Source organism: Eubalaena glacialis, chromosome 17, assembly GCF_028564815.1.
Source record: "Eubalaena glacialis isolate mEubGla1 chromosome 17, mEubGla1.1.hap2.+ XY, whole genome shotgun sequence".
NCBI classification, from domain to species: Eukaryota; Metazoa; Chordata; class Mammalia; order Artiodactyla; family Balaenidae; genus Eubalaena; species Eubalaena glacialis.
Window position 1 is genome coordinate 34,197,873 of NC_083732.1, and position 27,953 is coordinate 34,225,825.

General features: G+C 34.6%; 1 protein-coding gene across 1 annotated transcript in view; it reads right to left on the minus strand.

The window, feature by feature from the left end:
* Positions 1 to 466: 466 nt before the first annotated feature.
* Positions 467 to 27,953, minus strand: part of NBN (nibrin) — a 43,008-nt gene continuing 15,521 nt past the window's right edge. The window contains exons 8-15 of the mRNA XM_061171359.1: positions 24,523 to 24,620; positions 19,327 to 19,456; positions 17,158 to 17,433; positions 14,979 to 15,411; positions 9,410 to 9,565; positions 8,018 to 8,131; positions 1,784 to 1,833; positions 467 to 617 (exon numbers count right to left, since the gene is read on the minus strand). Coding sequence (XP_061027342.1) covers positions 587 to 617; positions 1,784 to 1,833; positions 8,018 to 8,131; positions 9,410 to 9,565; positions 14,979 to 15,411; positions 17,158 to 17,433; positions 19,327 to 19,456; positions 24,523 to 24,620 — 1,288 coding nt within the window. The 3' untranslated portion in view covers positions 467 to 586. The remainder of the gene's footprint in view (positions 618 to 1,783; positions 1,834 to 8,017; positions 8,132 to 9,409; positions 9,566 to 14,978; positions 15,412 to 17,157; positions 17,434 to 19,326; positions 19,457 to 24,522; positions 24,621 to 27,953) is intronic.

Sequence of the window (27,953 nt, forward strand, 5' to 3'; positions counted from 1 at the left end):
TCAGGGAAGACTATGGCAAAATGGAAAAGAAAAAATAATAAACAGAAAAAAATTAAGTTTTGATATGACTATAACCTTCCAATCTAGTCAGTGAAAAAGAATAAGGTATAGAACACTGTATATATTACGCTATCAATTTTATAGGAAATTACTGAAAAATGATATGCAAAGAAATTTGAATAGACATTAAAAATCTCTGTAAAAACTCGTAAGAAATGAGTGTCATGGATTTTTTCAGAGGAGGGGAAACGAATAGCTAGGATAGTGGTAGAAGGGAGACCTTTTAATCTTTTACCCTTTTATACTTTTAGAATTTTGAACTGTGACCACAGTAACTATTCAATAAGTTAAAGTAACATTTAAAAATGAAAAAAAATTATTATAAAAGATTAGATAACAAAGACTGAAAACAGACTAAACAATACTAATTGTCACACACAAAAGAAACGGAGTTTTGTTCATTTTATTTAACAAATTTAGGCCATAAACTTAAATCTTCTATACACTATATGCATGTATCCCCGAGGAAACTCGATGTAAATACTTGATAGGAAATGTTTTTCCATGGCTTCTTCAAAAAACCCTGTTATCTTCTCCTTTTTACATTAGGATTGTATCTGCAAAGAAAGAAACAGTTAAATGATATCTAGATAAATGACAGCATTCCTTTCACTTTTCAAGTTAAAGGGCTTTCAAAATAGAGACACACTTTTGCAAACAGAAATGAGAATGCTAATTTTATCCTTAGGATCAGATACTAAGCACTGACATTTTTACTGTCATTTATCCTTTTGATGTTGCTTTGATGAATATTTGGTAAAAGTAAAACTATAAAAAAATCCTGTAAAAGCACTAAAATAATTAATGAAAACAACAGTTTAAAAATTAATACAGGTTTTTATACTTCCTCCAGGATGGCTGCAAATAGACCTCTCCACTCTCAAATTAAATTATACCATTTTCACCAAGAGCATAATGAACCTAAAATATAATTATGTTATAAAGTCTTCTCCTATAACAAACAATGTAGTTGGGCAACTATTCCCATCTGACTGTGCTTATGAAAAATCAGCACCATTTGTCAACATTTTCATCAATGATTCACACTGTCAATAATGAAATTAAAGAATCAAACTGGTTACAAAACAGACTCAAAAATACAGTATTTCTTGGGAAAACGTTACTCTCCCCTAGCCAGTATCTACCTACAATATTGTTTATGAATATTTGCGAGCTAATTATTATAATGTTTGTTGGGTCTGCAGGAATGCTGAAAATGTTAAATCAGAATTAAATTATAATCATCCATTATAACTCCTCTAACCCTCCCACAAAAACCTGCTTTGAAACTCTAATCCAGCTTCTTATTTTTATGTATGTGCCAAATAAAACTAACAAATGGTCTGGTATTTTACTTGTCTTATTTCAAAACCCCAATCATTCATAATTCTACTCAGAGCTGAAAATCTCACAAATTTATCAGCCAAACTCACCCAGCTCAGGAACCTTCTTTTGCCTAAATGCCCCAAATAAATTTTAAATATCTTGTGATACAGTATAAGTGAATTAAGCTCAAACCTTGAAGATATATCCAGTAAACCCAATTAAGAGGTGCTCAAGTAGTAAAAAGAAATACCTATATTAAAAACAAGACAAAATATTCTTTCGGTGAAGGTACTAAAGTGTCTATTTCTAAGGATAGAAGAAACAAATATTTAAACTCTATCAATAGAACTGAATTTTATATACAAAGATTCAGGAGAAAGCTGAAATTAAACTTTACCTAAAGAGTTCATCGGCAAGAGATTCTTCTTTTGCATGTTGATTTTGCACCTGTCAAAATTAACAGAGTTTCAAAAACTTGCTAAGTGATGAAAATATAGTTAATGAAATTGCCATGCTGGGTGATCACATCCCAGAGGTCACCAGGTCTGTAAGTTTTTGCCTCTATGACTTCTTGCCCATTCAACAGGTCTGTTCCGTATTCACTTCAAGCCAAGATTACTGCAAAAGTCCTCTAATTAAACAACTTTCTCCAGCCAATCTCCTCTCAAAGGCAACAAACACATACATTGCTAGCTTGTTGAGTTTTTAAACATTTTTTTCCAGGAGAACCCTTTTACTAAATGAAATTTCAGTGTTTTGAGATCATACCACTGATGGAGGGGCTGAGAGGGCAATATTTACCCCACCTTCAACCAGAGCAGCTCTGCAGGTAAAGTGGCTCTCTTCCTCACAGCCCCAAATCAGGACTCAGAAGTCGCTGCTGAATCACCTCACCCACAAAATAATTTAAAACACAAACTCACCAAACTCCTAAAGCACCTTTGACAGTTAGGACTGGAAATACCCTGTGCTGGGTGCATATTCCTAAAGTCCAGCTATGATCCTATCATGTGCCATTCAAAACCCTTCAATGACTTCTCCCACCTACCAAAGAAAACACAAACTCTTGAGTCTGACTCTTAAATGGGAAAGGCTCTTCATAACTTGGCTCCATTCTACTTCCTCAATCACTTCTCACTCTCCTCTTCATGAACCCTGTATGCCAGTTAAACTGAATCACACAAAAAGACAAAACAAACAAAACAAACAAAAAACCAGGCTCACCTCCTAACAAATATACTGGGACCCTCTCTGCTTTTGTTCATGAAAAAAATTTTATACAGTATCCTCCTCTTTCCACATCTGACCATCTTTCAAGGTGCATTCACTCAATAATTGTTTAGTGTCTACTATGCATCAAGGAACATGTTCTTCCCCTCTATAACAATGGCTTTCTAATTCTCTTCATTTAAAAGTAAGTCTGGGGCTTCCCTGGTGGCGCAGTGGTTGAGAATCTGCCTGCCAATGCAGGGGACACGGGTTCGAGCCCTGGTCTGGGAAGATTCCACATGCCACGGAGCAACTAGGCCCGTGAACCACAACTACTGAGCCTGCGCGTCTGGAGCTTGTGCTCTGCAACAAGAGAGGCCGCGACAGTGAGAGGCCCGCGCACCATGATGAAGAGTGGCCCCCGCTCGCCGCAACTAGAGAAAGCCCTCGCACAGAAATGAAGACTCAACACAGCCAAAATAAATAAATAAATAAATAGCGTTGCCTTAAAAAAAAAAAAAAAGTAAGTCTGCTATGAAGAACTCCCACAGAACTTTACCTATGTGACTCCTAGATGTTCATCAATTTCTATCTTCTGTTATAATTATTTATATCACATCTCCACTAAAAAACTGTAAGTTCTCTGAATGCAGATACCGTTTACTGTAATTTACATTTGTGTATTTCCAGATACTATCTTAAAACTGTTTCTAAAAAGAACTCATTTAATCTTCATATAATCTCATTACTACTTTTACACTATTATTCCAATTTTAACCAATAAGGAAACAGAGACTTAGGTTAAGTACGTTGTAGAAAATCAAAAAACTGTCATATGGAAGAACTGGGATTGACCAGGTCTCCTTGAATAAAAGCACCAGCTATTAACCAGGCTGTTACACTGCTTCTGAGTCTTTGGAAAGGGCCTAGAAGAAGACTTGCAGGGATTCAAACTTATAGAATGATTTTCTATTCATATAGTGAAATGTCCAACTGAAATTACATCTTTTACATTTTCTAATAAGTATAGCAGAACACAAATGGGAAGGCACATGATTTTCATAAAGCAGTTGTCAAAAAAGCTGCTGGTATCATTCTCCTAAATATTCTTAAAGTCTTCCTAGTAAGGGATGCTAATTTTAAAGTTTAATATAGTAAAGAAAAATCAGCTTTATCTTATATATCTTAGTAAAATCATTAAGTAAAAAAGTATTAAAAAACAGAAATCCTCCTATTACTGGCATTTTTCAGTGGCTTGGGAGAACTACAAATCACACACAGTCTTTCAAAAGTCAAATCAGGTTGGGTAGAGGTCAAAGAGTTATTATGTTTAATGCACAGAATAAAAATATCCTATATTCAAAGAAAGTTTGGGAACTAAGTGATTATGAAAACTAAGACTGGTCTGCAGCAAAAGAAGAAAAAGGAGGGCTGAAAAAGAACAAAGGCAGGGAATACAGAAGAGCAGCTAGAGCAAGACTAGGGAAACATCAAGACAGTAGCACATTTATACGTAGAAGCTGCAGCCATGTAGAAGAACAAAGTCAACTCTATTATCTTAGTGAGCAAATCCTACCTAGAGCACCTAAAATTGTTCTAGCAAAAAAAGGAGAGATTTGGTAGAATAAATCTAGGACACAGCCTCTCTACTAATGCTAACGAAATAAATGAAAGATAGGAAAAAGTCAGCAGCTGCACCATCATTCTGTCAACTCCTCCCCATCCAAGAACAAACAAAACTCCACAGCTATAATTAATCAAGAAGAGCATAACCCCATGCCACAGACTTCAAAAAGGTGGCTGTGCAAAGAACCAAAAGATTAATGCAACTGATTCCTAACCCTCCCCCAACTCATTAAAAAGTGCTACAGAACTGTCCAGACCTGAGAATTCTTACTAATAATACAAATTTGGGAAAAAGTAGCCTGAGCAGGAAAGAGAAAACAACTGCTGGTGGACTGCTGGGAGGGGACTAATGGCATGGGGAGGTAAGTGGGACTGACACTGACCAAAGGCATAGGCTCCAGGCATCCCTGACAAATTAGGCAAATAACCTAAAATGTAAGTTATTCTCTTCTGGGATAAGATATACTCCCTGGTACATATTTAATTCCAGTCCCAAGAAAGAGCTGCACACAGCTTTACCTGACCCTCCCTTTTCCTCAATTCAATGTTTTCAGGCAATAGAAACTAGATGGGACATGCAATGTGCCTTTGACTGAACATGTTGCCATACCAACAGTATGGAGGCATCAGGATAATTATGTTCTTTATGAGCAAGCTAAGATGGGTAGGAGTGATTTCAACAACATTCAATTTTTGCCTCACAAACTGGTTTCAGAATGTAATCCCTGCAATAAGATGTCATATGATGTTTCACACAGCAAATAATATCTGGACAGGGTATTTTACTTTAAATAGCTGCAAGGCAAAAGAAAACAGGAAAGCCACTCCACATCCAGATGGAAAAAAAGAGAGACTGGAATAGAACCTGCAAAAGACAGTTAAAGAACCTAGTCTGAAAGAAATAATAACCCATAAATAAAAAATAAATAAAATTAATAAGAACATGAAAGCAATAAAATAAGAACAAGAAAGTTAAATATAGAAAAAACACAATGAAATGAAATGGGAATGAATGCTAAGTAAACAAACTGAGAACTCTAATAAACACCATTTCAGAATTAAATAAATGAGAAATAGCTAACACTGTTTCCACTGTTATAAATGCTTTATTAAGTAGTATCGTATGTTATTCTCACAAAAAGCCTGTGAAATGGAGGTACTATTATTGTTCCCATTCTGCACAGGAGGAAACAGAACGATAAAGAAGTAATTTCCTCAAGGTCACATAACATAGCTGGTGAGGAACAGAAGAGACACAACTGAAATCTGAATTTCTGATATACTGAAAGAGCTTAAGAAAACCACAATGAATGTAGAAGAAATGGATGTGAAGGGCAAAGGTGATTTAATAAAAGGAGAGTTATGTCTTAAATGTAGAGAACCCAGAAAATACAAAAATGTTTTTAAAGATGTAATAGAAAAGTTCCTTGAAATAAAAAAGAATTGCACCTACAAATCAAAATAGCATACTTTACTCTGGGAAAAATGAAGGGAGAATGATCAACACTGAGATATATTCTGACTGTTACTGACTTTCAAGCCCAAGAAGGAATACTGTAGGCATGCAAGTCACCTAAAAAGGGGGAAAAGGGGCACTGGCATGAGGTGCGGGCAGGGAAGTAGAGAGGAAGCACAAATAATTTCCTCACTCTTCACAGCAGGAACCAACAAACAGTGTCTAAAATCAAAATACGTAGTTTGAAACAAATACTGATTCTAACCTGATAGTGTTTTTCTTATTTAGGGATCTCAGGAAATATCTGGAAGGAAGAAACATTTATACAAATTCAGCAAGGCTTTCAGTTTTACTTCCTTCTATCAATCTCTCTCCTTCCCTTCCTACATTATCCCTCCCTGCCTCCACTCCTCCTCAATAAAGAGATGTCTGGAACATTATGTATTTAATGTCTAAATGGGTACTTAGGATTTTCACTTCTTCATTCTTTTGTGTACTACCATAATTATTTGGAATGCACATTTATAAAATAATAAAGCCAGTTATCCTTTCAAAAAAGAAAGAAGTGAAGGATGGTACCTCCATTCTTCCATTTTCTGACATTAAAAATCCTGACAACCCTATTTTTGAGTGACCTAACAATTTTTTGATTAAAAAAAGCATGCTTAAAAACAAATTTCTGAATACTACATTAAACCCATAATAAAGCAAAATATAAATCTTGAGATGTTACCAAGTACCAAAGCCAGCTTTTGCCCTGCCCTGGGGGGATCTACAAAGCACAAAAAAACCCAGGCTCTCCTTTGATATCTGTATGGGAAATGAGCATTATCAAAGAAAATCATAATAAATAGAATAAAAGACTCCAGCACTAAAGGGCAAAAGAGGAACAAACTCTACAACACAAAAGGAGACAGCAAAGAAACTTGCCTATCTTGACCCTGACAGGGTGAAAGAAAGAAATAAAAAATCTCACTAAGTTTATAATGACAAGGTAGCCTTCACCCAAGCTTCTGGTCCAAATACATTAACTACCTGAATGATCCAAAAACATCACAAGCAGAGATTAAAGTAGTCTCATATTGGTAGAACAAGATTGGCAGACACAAACATATCTTTTCTGCAGGAAATAAACCTGAAATTAGGACTTAAGGAATTCCCATAGATCAAGTTCCAAGGAAAATGAGCAGTTCACATTCAAAGATCACAAAATACATACTTGGAAACAAGGCACCATAAGAGAGAACTAGATTAAACAGATCAACACTTTAGGTATTGGTATCATTAGGAAAAGAATACAAGAGAGGAACTTTAAAATGTCAGCAGGGAACAAGATTTAGAAATAAATGACAAAGACTTCCAGAAATGAAAAAATCCAATAGGTTGAATGAAAACTCAATGGATGAATGAAATACCAACCAGACAGAGCTGAAGAGAGAAGTACTAAACTGGAAGACAATCTGAAGAAATTACCAAAGTACAATCCAAAGAAACAAAGCAGTGAAATATACAGAAAGGAGCTAAGGTACATTGAGAAGAAAGTGGGATTTAACTTATGTCACATCAGAGTGCAAGAAAGAGATATTGTCCCTACCCCCTAATTACCAAACAGCCCTACTTCAAACAGCCTGTTGAGATGACCAATGGAGCCCACCTTTGGGTTCCAGTAGCACTGGATAATCACAAAGACTAAGAAGAAGACTTTCTACCTTTGGATACGGACTCTGATTATCTCTCAATTCAATGGTCATGTGTTTCTGAATTCTTAACTTCCACATAGTACTTCTATATTAAAAAGCTCCCAACTTTAATGAATTTTTATCAAATTCACCAGTTTAAAAAAAGTAAGGGGTTGAAAGAATTATGGATCACATGGACAGTCTTGTTATATAACATACACTAGGACTCAAAACACCCAGGGAGAAAGTAAAAGAAGCATATTTTTGTATTCTTCCCTGTGAGTTCTCATTATAGTAGTTTATAAATATTTACTTGTAGCCAACAGCTGTAAAACAGCGAGTTTTTGGAAACCACATTCTAACATGGAGAGCTGTAAAGCAGTTCATATTTTCCCAAAAGAGCATTATAACTGAGGTTTGGTTTCCTGAGGCTTAGGCGGCATATTGGATATGATATGATCAATAAATCTAGAAGTCCCTTAATGAAGTGTTATAGAAAGGTACAAATTAACCTTAATGCTCTGTAACTCAGGAATTTTTCTGAAAGAATAACCTTAGGTCACTCATCTTAAGTTTGGTTTTAAGAAGAATTTGCTCTAAGGAAATCACAAGGGATCAAAATACAAATCAAACAAGTTACTGGGTCTTACTTCCTACTAACCTCCATTTCCTGCCTCAACCACTCCTCTAATTCTGTATTCTTTCGAGCATGATGAGCCATTAGATCTGATCCTCCAATGATGTGTGGAAGTTTTCCTGCTCCAGGAAATTTGACCTGTTAAATAGTAAACCTTGGTAAATGCACTAAAAAATTGACAATCTTTTTTTAAAAAAAGCTTAAAAAAAACAAAGATTGTAAATCACATATAAGTACTAAAGATGTTTATATATTATAAATGAAAATGAGTGTGAGAGGAAATAGAGCTGTTTCACTGATTTGAGTATATACAGAAAAAGTCAAACAAATTCTTTCACTAGAGGCAATCCAGTTAAGCTTCTTTTTATTGAGTATTATTGATTTTTGTTTGGTAACTTAATTAAAAAAATTAGTATGTCTTTTGAATTTTGATTTAACCATGAGATTTTGTAACACGTTATTGAACATGAAGTAAGCATGCATTAATACAGACTGGATCAGAAATATTCTCTTAGAACAACAAATATCGTATATTAATGCATGTATGTGGAACCTAGAAAAATGGTACAGATGAACCGGTTTGCAGGGCAGAAATAGACACAGATGTAGAGAACAAACGTATGTTCACCAAGCGGGGAAAGTGGCGGGGGGTGGTGGTAGTGGTGGGATGAATTGGGAGATTCTGATTGACATATATACACTAATATGTATAAAATGGATAACTAATAAGAACCTGCTGTATAAAAACTAAATAAAATTCAAAAATTCAAAAAAAAAAAGGAAAAAAAATATTCTCTTGAATATCTTGTCAGTTCCTAAAGGAGGAGGAACTCAGATCTGATATTCAGTATACATATTTATATTTTGTTTAATATACACATGTAATAATAAAATGCCTAGTTTTCATTATTAAATGTGCTCAGTTATTTTGAACAAATCTGTTATCATCACAAAGTCCTAAGTTAAAGAACCTCTTCAGGTAGTCACAGATCAATATTAGAAAACAGGAGGAGCTGGGAATTCCCTGGAGGTTCAGTGGTTAGCACCCCACGCGTTCACCACCGAGGACACAGGTCTGTTTCCAGGTCGGGGAACTAAGATCCCGCAAGCCATGCTGCATGGCCAAAAGACATAAAAAAAAAGAACTAGGAGGACACTGTCGATACAGCCAAAAGCCTGCTGCTTAAGGTAGAAAAAACCAGGTAAACAGCATCCTTTAAAGAATTCAACCTTAATAAAGTTTGTTTTATATATTCATTTAAGTGTCAGTTTATGTCCTTAGTAGTTTTTAACTGTTTTAAGCAGAAGAAATAGCATCACTTTTCAACATAAACTGCTTTTATTACTAGTTAGCATATTTCTAAAAACATTTCAAACACTGGCCTCTTGTGATATTTTAGTTAAAGGAATACATACCTTTTTGAATTTCTTGAAATTCTTTAGTTCACCATAATCATTATTTACACTGGATGCATTTCTGGAGGTAGAGTTACGAACCACCAGTGACCTAAATTCAGTCAGTAACACCTTCTTTGGAAGCATCTCACCATCATCCTGAAGTTCATCATTGTTCTTAAATGGTGTTAAGATGGAGAGAAGAAATTAGGAGGAAAAGGAAAATTACTTGTCATTTAGGAGTTTACAGAAAAAAGTTCAAATACCCGCAAAAACAGTAAAAAAAAAAAAAGGTTTATTTCTGGCACCTGAACTTTGTACTTGAAATCAAATCATATCTATTTCAAAACCAGAAAATTACTCAAGTACTCTACAACTTTAGAAACATTTATAACACACTCATCTATGAGAGAAGGCTAAAAAACCATAAAGTGTTTGAAATTTAGTAGCATATTCTAATAAAAATCATCCCAATAAACAATTTATCTTCTTGTATACATTTTCTTGGCAAGAAATAGTCTGCTTCTTTTCATTAAAACCATACACCGAGATTATTATACAATACATTCTAGAAGTTCTCTATACTATGTTTAAGGTTTCTTGGATTTTCAATAATTTATATTTTTTATTATTTTGGACACCTCAAAAAAATCAATCATTAATTCTGGGCACACCACCTCATTAACTGAAAGCCACTTTTTTATTCCAGATTAATAATTATTAAATCAGCCTGAAGATTCCTTCCTGTTGCTGGAAGAGATTCTTTATGTCACTTACTATTAACTAACTAGCTAGTTACATATCCACATTCTTACAGCTGCTCAAGGCTATCTTAGTTTTTTTAACTGCTTTACTATATATCCATTTGGAAGTTGCTAACAGGACTAAGATAAAAACAGTCTTAGTCCTTTTCTTCTTAGGGAGAGAAGAAAAAAGGGAAAAGTAAAAAGAAAAGGTTCATGCAACAGTGACAGAATGTAATCAGGAACTCAAAATAACAATGGCCTAATACTTTTGTATTTTGTTTTAGAGTTTACAAATATTTCATTACTCTTTTGGATATAAACAACAACTCTGTTGTAAAAGTGTTAACCTGATTTTATAAACAAAAGACTTGAGGTTCATAAATGTGAAAATCACGTTTTCAAGGTCACTATCTATGGAGTAGAGGGCAGGGAATTACACTCAGGCTTTGTCCATACTCTTTTTGCTATACCATGGTTATAATATGATCTATCCATTTCCAGAGGAGGCATAATTATGAAATAGACCAAAATTATAGAAAGAGAATCAATTAATCCTAAGACTGTAGACTGACAGAAATTGATGCAATGATGGTCCATACAAGTCAAATCTTTATAAAAACGAAATACAAATCCCTCACAGATAGTTCTTTAGTTGACCAGAGTGATTCTTGAGCTCACACTTCTTCCCAATTTCATATTCTTGCTAAAGAAATAAAAAATATTGCTCATAAGAGTTATAAGATGGTATCTTTCTGAAAACCTCAGAGATACTCATGCTCTTGACCCAGTTATTTCACTTTCAAGCATCTTTCCTAGAGAAACTATGAGATGAGACTAGAAATATACATAGAAAAAGACTGTCATATGAGTTATAAGAGTAAAGAACAAGAAGCAATTTAAGTTCATACAGGTTATACACTTAAAGAATGTAATATGAGAAATGATCATAATACAAATGAATTTAAAATGGCTATAAAATTGCATTAACATTTGAGTCCAATTTGAAAAATAAGATTTAAAAGAGAAAATGCCAAAATATTGACTATGGTTATCTGCAGATGGCAGGATTATCAACAAACTGTAATGTTTTTCTTTAGTTTTCATATTTCTACATGATCGTGTATTACTTTTACAGTCAAAAATAAAAACAAATTTTTAAAGAAGTCTATCTAAATTTATTTAGAATTGAATGTTAAGTCATCCTTAATCCAAGATGAAAGAGTTATTTTAATTGTTCAAGATATTTATGGAGACTGCCTTGTATAAAATCATACTATCCTTCATATTCATATATCCAGACCACGTACTAGAAAAAAGTATATTACACAGATAGCTTTCTAATACTTCCAATAAAAACTACAATTCCTTTGGATACAATAGGGGGGCATATCATTTTACATCAAATTTTCAATGATTCAGTAATAAAAATTCAGAAAAATTTTAATAAGAAGAAAGTTAGAAAGAAAAAGCAAGATGTACTCTGTGCTTGCTTAGAGACTGAAGAAAATTAATGCTATTTATCAGTAGTAAGATTAAAAATTTCTATTCCAAGCCTACCATGCACCCTTTTACTGAGTATTTTCACATACATTACCCACTGGAAGTTGTTACTACAATCAGAACATTTTACTCCCCCATACATTTTCCCCATCCTGTCCTACTCCCTCAAACTTGCTTAACCTCTTGAGCAAGTTTTTATTTCCTATCTCAGAGAATCACACTACAGCCTACCCAGACCCTTCGACTGCAAGCTTGGGACTTCTACACTCTTTCCTCTCTCCTCATTTCTCATATTGAGTCAATCACCAAGTCTTAGAGATTCTACCTCCTAAAGGCCTATCAAACTTATTCTCTCAGACTGCCTTTCATGTTAGCATACCCAATGCCTAGAATAAATAAGTGAATGAATGACATTCTGAGAAACCTGACAAAAGAAACAGCCAAAAGAACAGGGTGGACCTTGCATTTTCGTCTCAGTTGTCAAAACCTAGCTAAGTCACTTTGGCAAGTTACTTAACTCCCACTGCAGTTTCCACATCTGTTCAATGTGTATAGTACTACTTCACTGCAGGTTGCTATAAATAGCATGATGGTATCCAGTAAGTGGTAGGTATAATTGTCAGGCTTTCAAAGATGCTATATGGTAAGAGAAGAGGAAACCTTAATTTAGAATAGAAGGGTGGAAAGAGGTGAAGAAGAGATATTCTGTAGACAGGGGGTGCTGTTAAGAGGAGGAATGTTAACAAGGATATGGAGACATGTTTGCATTTTATGGAGACTGGGAAATTGAAAGTAAGGCCAAGACCCCGACACAGTTGTCATTTACACAAGGATAAATGCCTAGCAGGGGTATCTAGCCAATAGCTTTCTATTTCAGCTTATAGTAAATCTTACAGACATGCTAGAATCCATATTTAATCCCAAAATAGAAAAATGGTAGTTTTATCATCAATATATTTTAGAAAATGCCCTTCTGATATACAGCTAAGGAATCCAATGCCAGAGAGAAGTATGACATTTTTGCCTTCTTAAAACTGCAAAAAGTTTTTTAAATGAAAGGATTAAGAAATATTTTTTCTGATAATCACTTCTGTGGCTAGAAAAATTAAGTGTAATTCTTTCAATCCACGAGTATCCACAAGGACCTTCAGACAACAAATTCTTAAAACAGTAAAAATGAAAGAATTAAAAATAATTTCACACTGTCTGAGTAAGGTTGATGAATTATATCAATGTCAATTTCCTGGTTTTGATATTATACTTAAGTTCTGCAAGATGTTACAATTAGGGGAAACAGGGTGAAAGGTATATGGAATCTTTCTATATAATTTCTTACAACTGCATGTGAATCAGCAATTATTTCAAAATAAAAAGTTTTAAAAAATTATCTTATATTGAAAGCAAAATTACTTTTGTTAACAAGGTTCTTACTAAAAAAGTACAGTGCTAAAATACAGTGATTTAACTTTAGTATATCCAGAAGTGTGTCACAATTGAGTTGCTATTCACTCTCCAAACGTCTGCTACAACATATTTATGTTGTACCATATTTTTATTCAGAATGTCATGAATTCTAAAATAGTAAAATAAGAACAAAGGAAATTATGCTGCAGAATCGTAGAGCAAAATAAAATAATTATATTCCCTGATATCATTATACAGCATGTAAATCTTGGCCCTATCTTATTTAAGCCACTGATTTTAGAATTTTTAAAGACAGCAAAAGTAATTCTTAACCAATACATTGAGGGAACTTATCCTGGGAAGAAAACTGGATGTGCTGAATCAGGATCTCTGGGGCTTCAGTCCGGGAATCCCTATTCTGAAAAAGCTCACCAGGTGATTCTGATGCAGCTGGTCCACAAAACAGCATTAAGTATTCACTTATAAGGAATAACAAACAATGAGGATTTTCTACCTTATATGAAGATGCCAGTATAAAGGCTAAATAGGACATATATTTTGATCTTTCAATAGTAGTTATAGATTTATATAGTGCTTGATACACACTAGGTTCTCAACAAATGCTTATCAAATCATTGTATCTGTGCTCTCACCTAATGAGGTAACCAGTCTACCAACAGTAGGCAACTTAATGATACATAAAATACAAAATAATCTAAAGAGTTCTCTTAGACCAAAGCGGGTAAGACAAATTACCAACATTCAGGAAAAGAGGACAGAACATTAAAGATAAAAATAAAAATTAAAAATCCCTAGTGATGTTATACATGTTCTATCCTAAAAATTTATTTAGTAAATACTTTGTTTTTACTAACTTTCTTCATCTCTCTGTGCCTGTTTACTCTATTAAAGCTCCTCCTATACTTATCATCATGGCCAAATGTCTGATATAATAAAATAGTACAGCCTGGAAATCTATTAAAACAATCATGGGGACTTCCCTGGTGGCGCAGTGGTTAAGAATCCATCTGCCAATGCAGGGGACACGGGTTCAAGCCCTGCTCCGGGAAGATCTCACATGCCGTGGAGCAACTAAGCCCGTGCACCACAACTACTGAGCCTGCGCTCTAGAGCCCACGAGCCACAACTACTGAGCCTGCGCGCCACAACTACTGAAGTCCGCCTGCCTAGAGCCTGTGCTCTGCAACAAGAGAAGCCACTGCAGTGAGAAGCCCGTGCACTGCAATGAAGAGTAGCCCCCGAGCACCACAACCACAACAAAGAGTAGCCCCTGCTCGCTGCAACTAGAGAAAGCTCACGTGCAGCAATGAAGACACAATGCAACCAAAAATAAATAAATAAATAAATAAAATTGATTCTTTAAAAAAAACAAATCATGAATAAGTTTTATTTGTTGTCATTTATTATATATAGTCAAAGAATCACTGTATTTTTAACATTTACCCTATCAACCAACAAATTCTTATACTTAATACTGGGTGTAGAAGATACTAATTTTTTCCCCCAAATAAACATCATGACTGCTCATACTGTCAATACAAATACCTCAAGTACTTTTTAACATTCTAAGTTCCTATTTGCAATACTTCTTATTAAAAAATGTTGGGCTTCCCTGGTGGCGCGCTGGTTGAGAGTCTGCCTGCCAATGCAGGGGACACGGGTTCAAGCCCTGGTCTGGGAAGATACCACATGCCGCAGAGCAACTAGGCCCGTGAGCCACAACTATTGAGCCTGCGCGTCTGGAGCTTGTGCTCCGCAACAAGAGAGGCCGCGACAGTGAGAGGCCCGCGCACCGCGATGAAGAGTGGCCCCCGCTCGCCGCAACTAGAGAAAGCCCTCGCACAGAAACGAAGACCCAACACAGGCAAAAATAAATAAATAAATAAATAAATAAAGTTTAAAAAAAAAAAGTTACTTACAGAGATTTTGTTACTTTCTGGTATTGCTTCATCATTACAAGTGCCATTTGTTTCCATATCCAATCTCGGCTTTTTAATATTGACATCTTCCTCTTGTTTTTGAACTTTCACTTCAATTTCTAACTCTGGGTTTGCGTTCTTGAATAACTGTTCCAATACTTCATCTTCTATGGCTAAATCATCAATTTCTTTTCTTTTTTCTGATCTTAGTTTTTCTGTAGAGAGAGATTTATTGGCAGAATTTTTCACAGTGGATTTTAAATCTATATCTGCATACGAGTTATCTGGTTTTTTTTCCACAGGCTCATTCTGCTGCTCCTTATTGTTCCATACTGAGGATGTAGTAGGTTGTGTTTGTTCTAAAAGAGAACAAGACATTTCTATTCTTGCTGATTTAGATAAAGACATTTCTTGATTTTCTTCATCCCTTTCCCTTAGGTTCAAAAAAGGAGAGAAGAAAACAAAAACAGAAAATGAACACAGCTAAGTAATTTTTTAGTTTGGCAGTATTCACCCCCTTCTTCATTTAATTGACAATATTCTTGGTTTTACTGATTAACAATCTCACCAGAAATAAAAAAACAGACATCTGAAAACAGTACATAATTCATACACACTCTACTGTTTTGATAGGACTGGTCAATTCCATGGCTTAAACAATAGGGAAATGTCTATCTTCTTTGCTGGAAGTTACAGTAGTTGATGAATCAGTGTGGAGGAAAAGGTAGAAAAATATAAAATACAAAAGACTTGTCAGAAAACAACAGCTTAACTTTATAATGAAGGGAACCTGTGGACATGGAAAAATTACCCTGGGACTAAAACCTGATGGGTTAATCAGAGCTAGATTCAAGATAGTAAGTCAAAGTGGCTAAATCCAGAATACAGTATAAACTATATACTGCAAGTAATATGTGACTATATGACTAAGGGTATTCTATACAATACTGTATCATTCATTCAATGAGTACTGAATACCTGACTCATTTAAACTGTACTGAGGCCCACAGAGGGCACAAAAACTTGGGTCTCTGCTCTCTAGTTTACTGGATTCATGTTGAACTGGAACAGTTAGAGTGATATTTTCATAATACTAATCTAATGTCAGGGTCCTAAATAAACCAATCAAGAAGTTTTTTGTAATAATTTAAACGATCAGCGTTTGAACCAGAGAGCTAGCAACACAAACAGATGGAAACAGAGGAATTTATAAGACAAGGAAAATAAGAATCAGCACTACTGGTTTGGGGAGGCAGAGGAGAAACAGTCAAAGATTTTGACAAAGTAAATTACTAACAAAAATATATATACAAGGCAGTGACAGGGGAGAAAGTTTTAGGCCTATGATTAGGGGAAAAAGCAGATTTCTGTGGGAAAGTAGAAGTGATGCTTAAAGAATAAGCCAGGACCAAATATACTGATCATCTGTAACCTGAAGTACAATATACATAGCAGGAGGAAAAAAAGTCCTCAAAGGGAGCAAAGGAGAAAGTCAGAGAGGCAAAAAAAAACCCCAGGATAGGACACTACCACAAAAGTCAAGAAGAGACCAGAAGGAGAACAAACGTTCAAGAGTTGAGTGTTACCAAAAGGCCACAAGAGGTGGCAACTTGTGTCAATGATTACTTTCAAGGATGTCATGTCAAGATGAAATATTGCGAGTTAAGAAATATTTCATACAGAAACGGGAATAATAACAATAATCTCCTCTTTATGAGAAGTTTAACAGTGATTGTAAAAGATAAAGGGCAGTAGCTAGAGGAACAAATCAAGTCAAGGGAAGGTTTTAAAAACTGAGATAGAGTCTTTGAACACAGAAGAAAAGGACCTAGAAGAAGATATTAAAGATGTTAGAAATTAAGAATAATTGATGAAGCATGGTCCTAGAGGAAATGAGAGACATGACCAAGGGAAATAGGTAGGTCAAAAAAACTGAGGTGTGGGTAACCTCTTCTTCAAGAGAAGTACAGCAAATGAAACAACAGAAGGAAAAAGTTGAGGGAAAATGTATCTAATGACCTTAGTGAAGAAAGAGACTTGGACATTTCTGAGAGGGAATAAGCTCAAAGCTTTCCACAGAAGCATACTTAAGCAGAACATGGACTTAGTACCATTCTACAATCGTATAACAAATATTAGTATTTTTAGACACACAGAGCAGTATTATTAAAAATTATACCTTTTTTTGGTAGATGGCTGAAAGTAGTTTTTGATGGAGTTGGTTTGCTGATGCTGAGAAGCCCGATCTCCACTTTTATTTACACCTGGGAATTTAGTTGGTGAAAGCTGATAGTTTGGGATTTTCATACTAACAAGAGTATTTGATACTATATTATTATTATTAGAGTTTACTTTGTGGGGTTCCTTCACAGTGGATGATTCTTGTGAAGGTATTCTGAATTTTTGTTCCATTCCGAAGATTTTGATTTCTTTTGGCCTTTCACTCAAATTCATACTGCAGCAAAAGAAAAGAATGCAAGGTAAACAATCACGTTTATAGCAATTTTTATCCAGAAACAAAGTCCATTAAGTAGTACGAACGTAATACAGCTTTAGAATATAGTTATCTTGAGACAGTAGTTTAGTGAATATATTTTACTATCCCAAGAAAGTAGCTCCTTTGTCATCAAACCTCCCTGAAGACATATCTTTCTCTTCTTCATCCCCTATAGCACATACTGTCAGGAATGCGCTATAAAAAACTGCCAAACACACATGGAATAAAAACCTAGTATCCTATTATAAATTAAACCAGGTTATATACCGAAGTGATTTTTGCTTTGTTTAAAATTTTAAAATTATTTCCATGTAAAAAAATTAATAAAAACTGGAAATTTATGAAAAGAATAAGCTATCATTCCAATTTCAAATATAATGGGGTATTTAGATCACTTTTGATGAACTGATATGGTTATATTCCAACCAGATGGCAGTCTCTAGAATAGAACTCTAGAGTAGAACTCTAGATCATCAGAAAAATATTTTAAACACACACACACAAACACACAGTTCTACAATGTATGGTTGAATATATACAACTTTTGCTCTTCTTATTTCACCAAAAACCCCAAAGTTGTCATTCAACTGACTTTTAAAAAATTAAGTTTCTCTTTTAAAAGTTATATTAAAAGTTCTCTTTTAAAAAAATTTGTAGTTTCTCTTTTAAAAGTTATGATCTCAATACAAAACATAGGTATAGTGAAAATTTAAATATGGTCTAATATAGTGCTTTCATAAGTATCTTCCAATATGAATAATTCATTATGGATTATTTAAAATACACTGTCTTAAGTGAAAAAATGCCATAGGATACATATGAGCTACCCTTGCTCTCCAAAAAAAAAAAAAAAAAAATCCAAAAAACTATTTTAAAAAACCCTCTTCAAATAGAGAACCACTAAAAAAACTACCTTTATGAACAAATATTGATTATTTAGATAGCCAGGTACACACATATAAAGTATCTCCAAAACTATAAGTAATGTTCACATACAGGCAACATCATATAATAGAAACAAATTTATCTCAAACTTATTTCACCAGTCACAAATAAAACAGTATAATTCTTTGTAGTCTACCATGTACATGTGCAAGGAATAAAAAAAAAAAACTTTATCATTTTCAGGAGTTGGCAAACTACAGCTTGCAGGACACATCTGGCCTGCTACTTGTTTTTGTAAATTAAGTTTTATTGGAGCACAGCCACACTCATTCATTTACATGTTGTGTATGGCTGCTTTAATCCTACAATGGTAGAGTTGAGTAGCTGTGACAGAGATCAGTGGCCCACAGGGCCAAAAATATTTACTCTGTAGTGCTTCATTTTTATTTATTTATTTATTTTTGGCTGTGTTGGGTCTTTGTTGCTGCACATGGGCTTTCTTTAGTTGCGGTGAGCAGGGGCTACTCTTCTTGCAGTGTGCAGGCTTCTCACTGTGGTGGCTTCTCTTGTTTTGGAGTATGGGTGCTAGGTGTGCGGGCTTCAGTAGTTGCGGCACATGGGCTCAGTAGTTGTGGCTTGCGGGCTCTAGAGCGCAGGCCCAGTAGTTGTGGCACCCGGGTTTAGTTGCTCTGCGGCATGTGGGATCTTCCCGGACCAGGGATCAAACCCATGTCCCCTGCATTGGCAGGCAGATTCTTAACCACTGCGCCACCAGGGAAGTCCCTCTAATGCTTTATAAAAAGTCTGCTAAACCCTGTCCAAAATATTATTTTCCCTGGCATCCCACACTCCCAATTCTTTATCTCCCAAGAGATGACTTGATACAGGCATTGACTCTACTTCTTGAATATACTATTAATTTATTGATAGAATAATAACAATAGTTCATTAACAATGAAGCTTTACCATGTATCTCCTTGCTCTGATTGTGTGTCAGCTACATATGTTGTAGTATTCACTGGGGCACCTGGCATTAAGTTTTCATTGGCTGGTAAGACTTGGGAAAGGCCTGGACCTGGAGTTGTTGTCTTCAATCCTGTAAATCACAGAAGTGAAAGAAAGAATCACAACTGCTAGACACAAGATGGACATTTGGTCACTTAGAATTGTTAGGACTGTGCCATGTTGAGAGAATTAACTATAGCATACAGTTGTCTCCAGTCAAATACTTAACAAAACAGCCTATAAGCAGCAGCCTGTTGGCATCTGTGATGGGCTTATCTGAACCAAATCATTTTAAAGCCACATCAAATCCTTCATATTAAACTATTATCAACTTAAATAAAAATAAACTCAACTTAAATTCTAATTCAAACTATGCTTTAGTCAGGAGACCAAAAAATTAAAATTTCTCCCCCACAGAAAGTATATCTACTCTACCGTCTACACAAATCAAAATCAATGTGAATTTAATTTTTAGAAGGAATATACTATTTGAAAAGAAGAGATGAACAGTTTTAGACATAAATTTTTTGGCTACTCCAGAAAACCAAAATGATTACTTCATCATTTTATATATCAGAACAGCAATTTAATTCAAGTGCCACTCTTCTGGAATACTTCTCTTGAACCTCCCACATTGAATTAGATGCCCCTCATTTTGGATCCCATACCACCCTTTACATCACTCTACTAACTGTTAACACACTCTTACTAACTTTTTAACACTACCTGCGTGACCTGTATTACTTAACCTCTCTATGCCTTAGTTTCCTCATCTATGAAATGAGGATAATTACATGTTGTTTCTTCCTCACATATTGTTTTAAGGGCAAAGTGAACTGATATATGGATAGCACTTAGAAAAATGCTTGGAACATAATAAGGACTACGCAAGTGTTAGCTGTTATCATCACTTTATACCGTACTTGTTTACTTGTTACTTTCTCTTATTAGACTTGGAACCTCCTTGAGAACAGGGACTGAGTCTTGCTCATTTCTGTATCTCTAATCTCTGAGCAATGTTTGGTATATAATGGATATAAATAAGTTAACAGAATTAAATTAACGGAAAAAAAATTTTAAGTTGACATTTACTAAGTATCAAAGCTAAATTACCACTCTGTTAGCTCCTCATGACATAGGATGTGTTTAATAAATGTTTATTACTGATTCCAAATTCAGGTATTTAACTTACTTCTGCCACTCTCCTTATATGACCACCTTAGCTCACTGGCATTTCCTTATACATACATATCCCTAAAATTCATCTTAGCTTGCACAGTTTGCAAAAAATAATAATTACAAATGTGTATATAACCATTAAAAGAAATACTTATAAGCTGAATCTAATGATGCAGAATAACTAATGTCTGTCAATAAGATTATTTATAATATTCTCCTTGCTAAAATACCAGGAGGGTAGGGATTTGCTCTACTCTGCTCACCTCTTTATTCCAAGTGTTTACAGTAATTAAAGGCATATAACAATGTTCAATAAATACTTGTTGAAAGATAAATGGATGAATATGGAAGGAAAGGAGGAAACAAAGGAGAAAAAGGGAGGAAAGAAGACATGCATTCACTGTTCCCCCCAAAACTAGCCGTGTTCTAAAATTGTTTGTTAAGTCTGATGTCTATGACTTGGAACCCACACAGACCTACCTATGAATATGTGCAAGAAATAATACTACTAACTATAATGTAGATTTTTAATCAATTCCTTATGACCTTGTTTCCATATGAAATAACACAATAGAAAAGGTGCTGGTCTAGCAGTCACAAAACCCCAATTTTAGGATTGTCTTGGCTGTTTTATGTATGGGACCTTAACTTTTCTCAGCCTTGAGGTCTCTCACCTTTTAATAGAAAGATTAGATGATCTTTAAGGACCTTCTGGCCATAAATACATTTCTAACAGTGGATGATAAAATTTTGCTGCTCCACCCTAGCAAACATAATCTTGTGTACCAATAACTTAGTTCAATTAAGCAAATATTCATACCAACTACAAACAAGTATTGGGCTTGGTGATGTCAGAGAATCCAAAATTAGTAAGAGTTTATAATCAGTGTAGTGGCTGAAAGAGGCATGGAAACAACTGGTTATGTTTCAAAGTAGGAAAAAATTCTAACTGGAAGGCAAAAAAAAAAAAGTTACTGGGGTATAAAAAAACAAAATAATTAACCTGACTTGGAGAAGAGTTATGGGAGAGGAAAAAACCTAGAAAAACTTCACGAAAGAGGTGAGCATTTGTGGAAGGAGTCAGATTTTGAAGAGCAGTGCTAGCATTCTAGGAACAAGGACCATGATGAGCAAGGTCAAGGAGTATGGCACATAAAAGAATATGGCATATGTATTCTGTAGGGAAGTATATTAAAAAAAGATGAGGATGGGAAGAGATAGGCTACAGCTAAACTGTTGAAGGCTCGAAAGTCTAGACAAAGGGCTTAGGGATTTATTCTATAGATAATGAGAACTAGTAAAAGTTTTTAGGAGAAGGGAAGGTGATTCTAGTGGCAAAGTGAAATATTAACTGTAGAGATGAATATGGAGGCAGGACCTTAATGAGGGCAGTTAGAACAGCCCTCAGGAAATAAAGACACGGAGGGTTAAATAGGGCAGTGGCTGTGAGAAGGGATGGTAGCAGACCTCTTGAGCAGAAGCTGCAGAGGAAGAATTTCAAGTCTTGTATGAGTAAAAAATGACTTAAATTTATAGTTTGAGTGCCTCCTCCATTTATATAAAAGAAGGCTCCTCTCTAGTTCAGTCCTTCCCTAGTTTCTATGACAAACAGGAGGTTAAAATCAAGCAAAAGAAACCAAAAAAATCTGATGCCTTGGCTGCATCCCAGAATATCCTGGAATACAGAGAATGTGAACTTGAATTTTTAAAAAATGTTTCTGAAGCACATATCTAATTGAGACTAGTTTTCTAAAAGAGAGCAGAGGACAGCTGTTCCAAACAGGGACCTGGGACAAGGGGAGATACTCACATAGACCCAATGATTGTTTATTTTTACATATTTTTTGTTGTGTTGTTAAAGTCTGAAATTACACATAGCGTTTTATTTTTTTCTGTAACAGAACAGAAATATACAATCAACAAAATAGAATCTACAGTACATGCTATTTCTAAAGGGTTGTGGAGCTTTCTAATGGACAGCTTCTATAAGAATATGGCTCACTTTTGGTATCCACATCAAAGTAGTTTTCTCTCTAAGAGAGGTTGAAGAGTTGGTCTTTAACTTCTGACTCTAAAGATAAATTCTGAGAATGTTAGTCATGAATTTTGAGGAAACATTCACCATATCACAATTATTATGGAAACTTCACAAGCTCTTAAAACTGTATTTGAAGGTTACCCATGTATAGACAGAAACATATGTAGTGTACTCATGGAAAAGTGTACAGACATCAGGTGAATAAACATTCTTAACCAGGTCATAAAATCCAAGTACTAGTCTGTTTATCCTTTTACATCTGCTCCCAGTAACCCCCACACCATCAATCATAATAGCAGTATAATAATATCATAAAAGCTTTGACTTAAAGAGTCAGTTTGAATCAAATTATTTGCTATGTGACCTCTGGCTAATTTCTTAACCTCTCTGTACATCAGTTCCCTCATCTGTAAAATGCAAACAATGTCATCTATCTTAAAAGGACTGTTTTGCAGATTAAATTGTAATGCCTTGTGTAAAGCACATACTTCAGTCTCCGCAAACTCAAGAGACAGCAGCTATAATTACTAATCAGGAGGTACACTGTCCAATTTTATAGGTGCCATTCAGTGGGCTACAATGTAAATGATACCCCCTGGAGTGTATAATTAGGTAGTGCTGTCCTAACTCGTCTTTTAGCCAAAGTCCAATAACTGCTGACAAATAGCTATAAAAAGAACTTAGGAGGCAAATAAATGTATAAAGAAATACCAAATGGATGCACACATAGCTAGACAAAGAAAAGTTACGAGGAAGAATAAACATAAAAATATCTAAGGTAAAGAAGCGAGAAGGAAAGAATAAATGAACCATCTTCTTGATGGCAACATCAGCTTATCAAGAAAAGTAGGGGAATGAGTTTTAAAAAACCAAGGGGTAATAGCTGCCCTGAGTAAACTGGCTTTTGTGATAGTCAACACTGAGATGATTATAATATGTATTCTTCATCTCTGTAAATGGCATCACCACCCAACCAGTTACTCATGCCAAAAGATTAGTTGTTTCTAAATCCTCCACAGGCAAGATGTGCTGGGTCTAGTTCCAAAATTTGGCCTGAATTTATTTGCTTTTCTGCATCTCTACTACTACCATCATGGTCCAAGGCACTAGGCTCTCTCTCACCTGGACCTCCACAACAGCCTCTACTCATATCCCCACTTCCATTTTGGACCCCTGGAATCCATTCTCCACACAGACACGATTTTGGTCTGTTCCTTCTACCTGGAATTCTGCTATCCATATCCTCCCATGGCTGCCTCTTCTCATCATTCAGGACATGTGAGGCTCAAATATGACATCTTAAGTGAGACTGTCCCTGAGTACCAATCTAAAATAGCCTACTCCCAGTCATTATCACATCATCTTGTTTTAGCTTTCTCTTTGTACTTGGCCTTAACAGAACTTATCAGATGTGTTTGTTTGCTTGTTAACTGTCTGAATCCTGACTTTTAGAATATAAAGTTCACAATAACAGGTATCTTGTTTACTTTATTCACCACTGTATCTTCAGTACTTACAACTGTGCCTAGTACTTGGCAGCCATAAATATTTATCGAATGAATAAATGAACAGATAAACATATGACTTTTAAAAGACGGTGAAGATGGTCACCCCTGGCAAGTATAATGTACATACAGGGACTTCCCTGGTGGTCCAGTAGTTAAGAATCTGCCTTCCAATGCAGGGGACGTGGGTTCGATACCTGGTTGGGGAACTAAGATCCCACATGCTGCGGGGCAACAAAGCCCGTGCGCTCTAGAGCCCATACGTTACAACTAGAGAGGAGCCCGCATGCTGCAACAAAGATCCCGCGTGCCACAACTAAGACCCGATGCAGCCAAATAAATAAATAAATATTTTAAAAAATAATGTACATACAGCCAATCATCAATTTACACAATAAAGTTGCTAAAGAATCAATAAAATAGTATTTTAATTACCTGTACTGGGCTGGCCCTGAGGATCACAGTAATTCTCTGTAGTAATGAAAATAACTGCCAATCCAATTTCTGCTTCAGGAATAGGTCTAAGACCCTGCCTGTTAGAATAAAATAGTTTAAGTATGATGCTATATTAAAACTAACAACTTTTATTAAGATGATGTCAAACTGAATCTATCTTTTTCCGCCCCCCCAAAGTGATATCACAATTATATGGTACAGAGAGAACTGCAAATACCTATAGTACTAGCTTATTCACTGGAGCAATGCTACATTGGGCAAGTTCACCACCTTTTAGTAATTCAGTTATTTCATCTGTAAAATAAAGGTCTAGAGTAAAGGATACAGATCCTTCCAGTTCTAAAACTCTATAATTTTCAGAATAATAGTAATACCCAGATGAAGCAATAAAATAGATTTTTTAAAGCAAATCTATGATTACTAGAATCCTAAGATAAAACTTAAAAGAGAGAAAAAGAGGGGAGAAGGATAAGGAGGGAGAAAAGTACAAAGAACTAGAAATAAGCTACATCTATACGTATGTTAGTAAATCAAATCATTTTACCAAATTTACATGTATTAATGAATCTTCTTATTAAAGGAATCTTATGGTGAACCTATCTTCTGTTATTCTGTAATGTGAATAATGACTGATTTTATCAAACAAACATAATTTAATATAACTTAATAATGCTATATAGAAACTACACCTCAAATTTTAAGAGCTTTAAAACTCCTTTTAATACTTATTGTAGAGATATTTTAAGTGGTTGTAGTAGCTAAACAGGTCATTTTCAAATGCTTAACGTTTGTTTTTCTGTTAAGTTTTTAAAAAGATGATTCTAAAATGTATATGGAAAAATAAAAAGCCAAGAATAGCCAGGATGCTTCTGAAGAAGAGCAGAAAGAAAATATTTGTCCTACTAGATATGAGGACTTAAACTGTTATAGTAATTAAGACAATGTGGTAAACGTGGTATTAGTATAAGAAGAGACATATTGCTCAATGGAAAAGAAGGCCAAAAACATTCCCATGCATGTAAGGTCCCTTGGTATAAAACAGAATCAATTCCAGATAGATCAAAAATAAATTTCAAAAACAAAATATCAAAATACTAGTAAAAATTAGTAAAAAATATAGGTGAATAACTTTTTGATCTATGAGTAGAAAAAGATTTCTTAAACAAAATACAAAAAGCACTGACTATGAAAGATTGTTAAATTTTAGGATATTAAAATTAAGGGCTTTCATTCATCAACACAATAAAAAGATAATTTACAAAGTGGTAACAGATTCTGCAATCTTTTATGTAATCACATAAAAGTGAAAAAAGGATTAATGTCAAGAATATATAAAAAACTCCTACAAATTAAAAAAAAGGCACACAAATATGCAATTACCATACAATCCAGAAACTGCACTCTTGGGCATTTATTCCAGAGAAATGAACACTTATGTTCACAAAGAAACCTGTACACGAATGTTCATATCAGCTTTATTTGTAACAAAAGCTGGAAAAATGCAGACGTCCTTCAATGGATGGATGACTCAACAAACCATAGTATATCCATACTACAGAATATGTAAAATATACATATGTATATGTATTTTAAGTGGCTGTAGTAGTTTAAAAGGTATTTTTCAAATGCTTAACATTCATTGTTTTGTATGTATTAGTTTAACTTAGACTTGAACTCTAAGTGAATTTATAATAACACACAAAAAAAGATTTTAAAAAGTATTATCATCAAGTGATCACACACACCTACTTGTATTTCAGGCAATTCAAAATTGATATTTTACTACCCTACTAATACTTTTGAAACTATACATACATTATATCATGAAAATTAGTTACAAAGATTGGCTATATAAAACAAAATACACATTTAATAATCATGTTATACAGACATACATCATCTTAAATGGGGAAATTCTGGAAGCATTACTTTTAAAGTCAATAGTGAGATAAATGTGGCTACTATCACCACTTCTATCCAGCAGCTTTGGATGTCCCAGTTGGTCCAAAACCAAGAGAGAGAATAAAAGAGAGCAGTACCAGAGGCATAAAGGATTAAAAAGGAGGAGAGAAATATTATTTACAGATGATATGGTTTATACAAAAAAAGACTATAAAGTATTAGAAATAAAAGGGGAGTCCAACAAGGTGGTGGGATATGAGATTAATATCAATGTCAGCTGAATTTCTATACATCAACAGTAAACTAGAAAATGTAATTAAAGAGACAATGTCCATACCATGGTTATCCATACCATGAAACACTACTCAGCAATAAAAAAGGATGAACTACTGATACATAAAACCTAGATGAATCTCTGAGGAATTATGGTGAGTGAAAAAAAAAATTCTAAAAGGTTTCATGCTGTATGATTTCATTTATATATCACTTTTTTAATAATAAATTTTAGAAATGAAGAAGAAATTAGTGGTTGCCAAAGTTTAGGGACAGGCAGGGGGAGGTAGGGAGGGGTGTGTGGTTATAAAAGAACAACATGAGGGATTCTTGTGGTGATGGAACTGTTCTGTATCTTAACTATGGTGAATACACGAACCTACACATGTAATAAAATTATATAGAACTAAATACACACATGTACACTACACACACAAGAACACATAAAACAGGGGAAATCTGTATTTAAAACAAAAAAAGAATACAATTATCCCAATAGAAAACTGGGCAAGAGACATGTATTTCACAAAGATGGAAAAATTAACATCTAATAAACTTTTGAAGAAATGTTAGCCATCACTGGTGATCAGGGAAATACAAATCATAATCACAAGATATGATTATATATCCACTAAATTGGCAAAAATGATAGTCTGAAAATACCGACTGTTGAAAATGATGTGCATCTAACTTAATCTCTTATATACCGTGGGTGGGAGTATAAAGCGGAAAACAGTTTGATACTGTTGAGTGTTCTAACCCTAGTAATGCAGTAATATATCCCAAAGAAAATCCTGCACAAGTACCAATAGGAAACATACAAAGATAATCTCAGTAGCAGTTTACAATAATAAAAATTTATTTAAAATAACTAATTAAATAATTAGTGAACAAAATGAATGTGTATTATTTATAGTTCAGTGATGACAGTGTATCATGATCCAAAGATTATGATTCATTCAATTTTGTGCAAAGCTGTGGAACAGGTGAGAAGAGGATAAGGCAAAGGAGGAGAGGATAAAGAGAAAATAATTAAATTAGTAACAGGAAGAGGTCCCAAATATGGGCTAAGACATTGGGAAAATATCTCAGCAAGAACAAAAATCAGGGTTATATTGTTCCCCTAGACATCTAATCTTTTTCAGAGATATTTAATTTTAATCACTGATATCCTATACCCACTTCTGACAACTAATCAATAGCGCCATGGCACTAACCAATCCCAATGTTGCCCT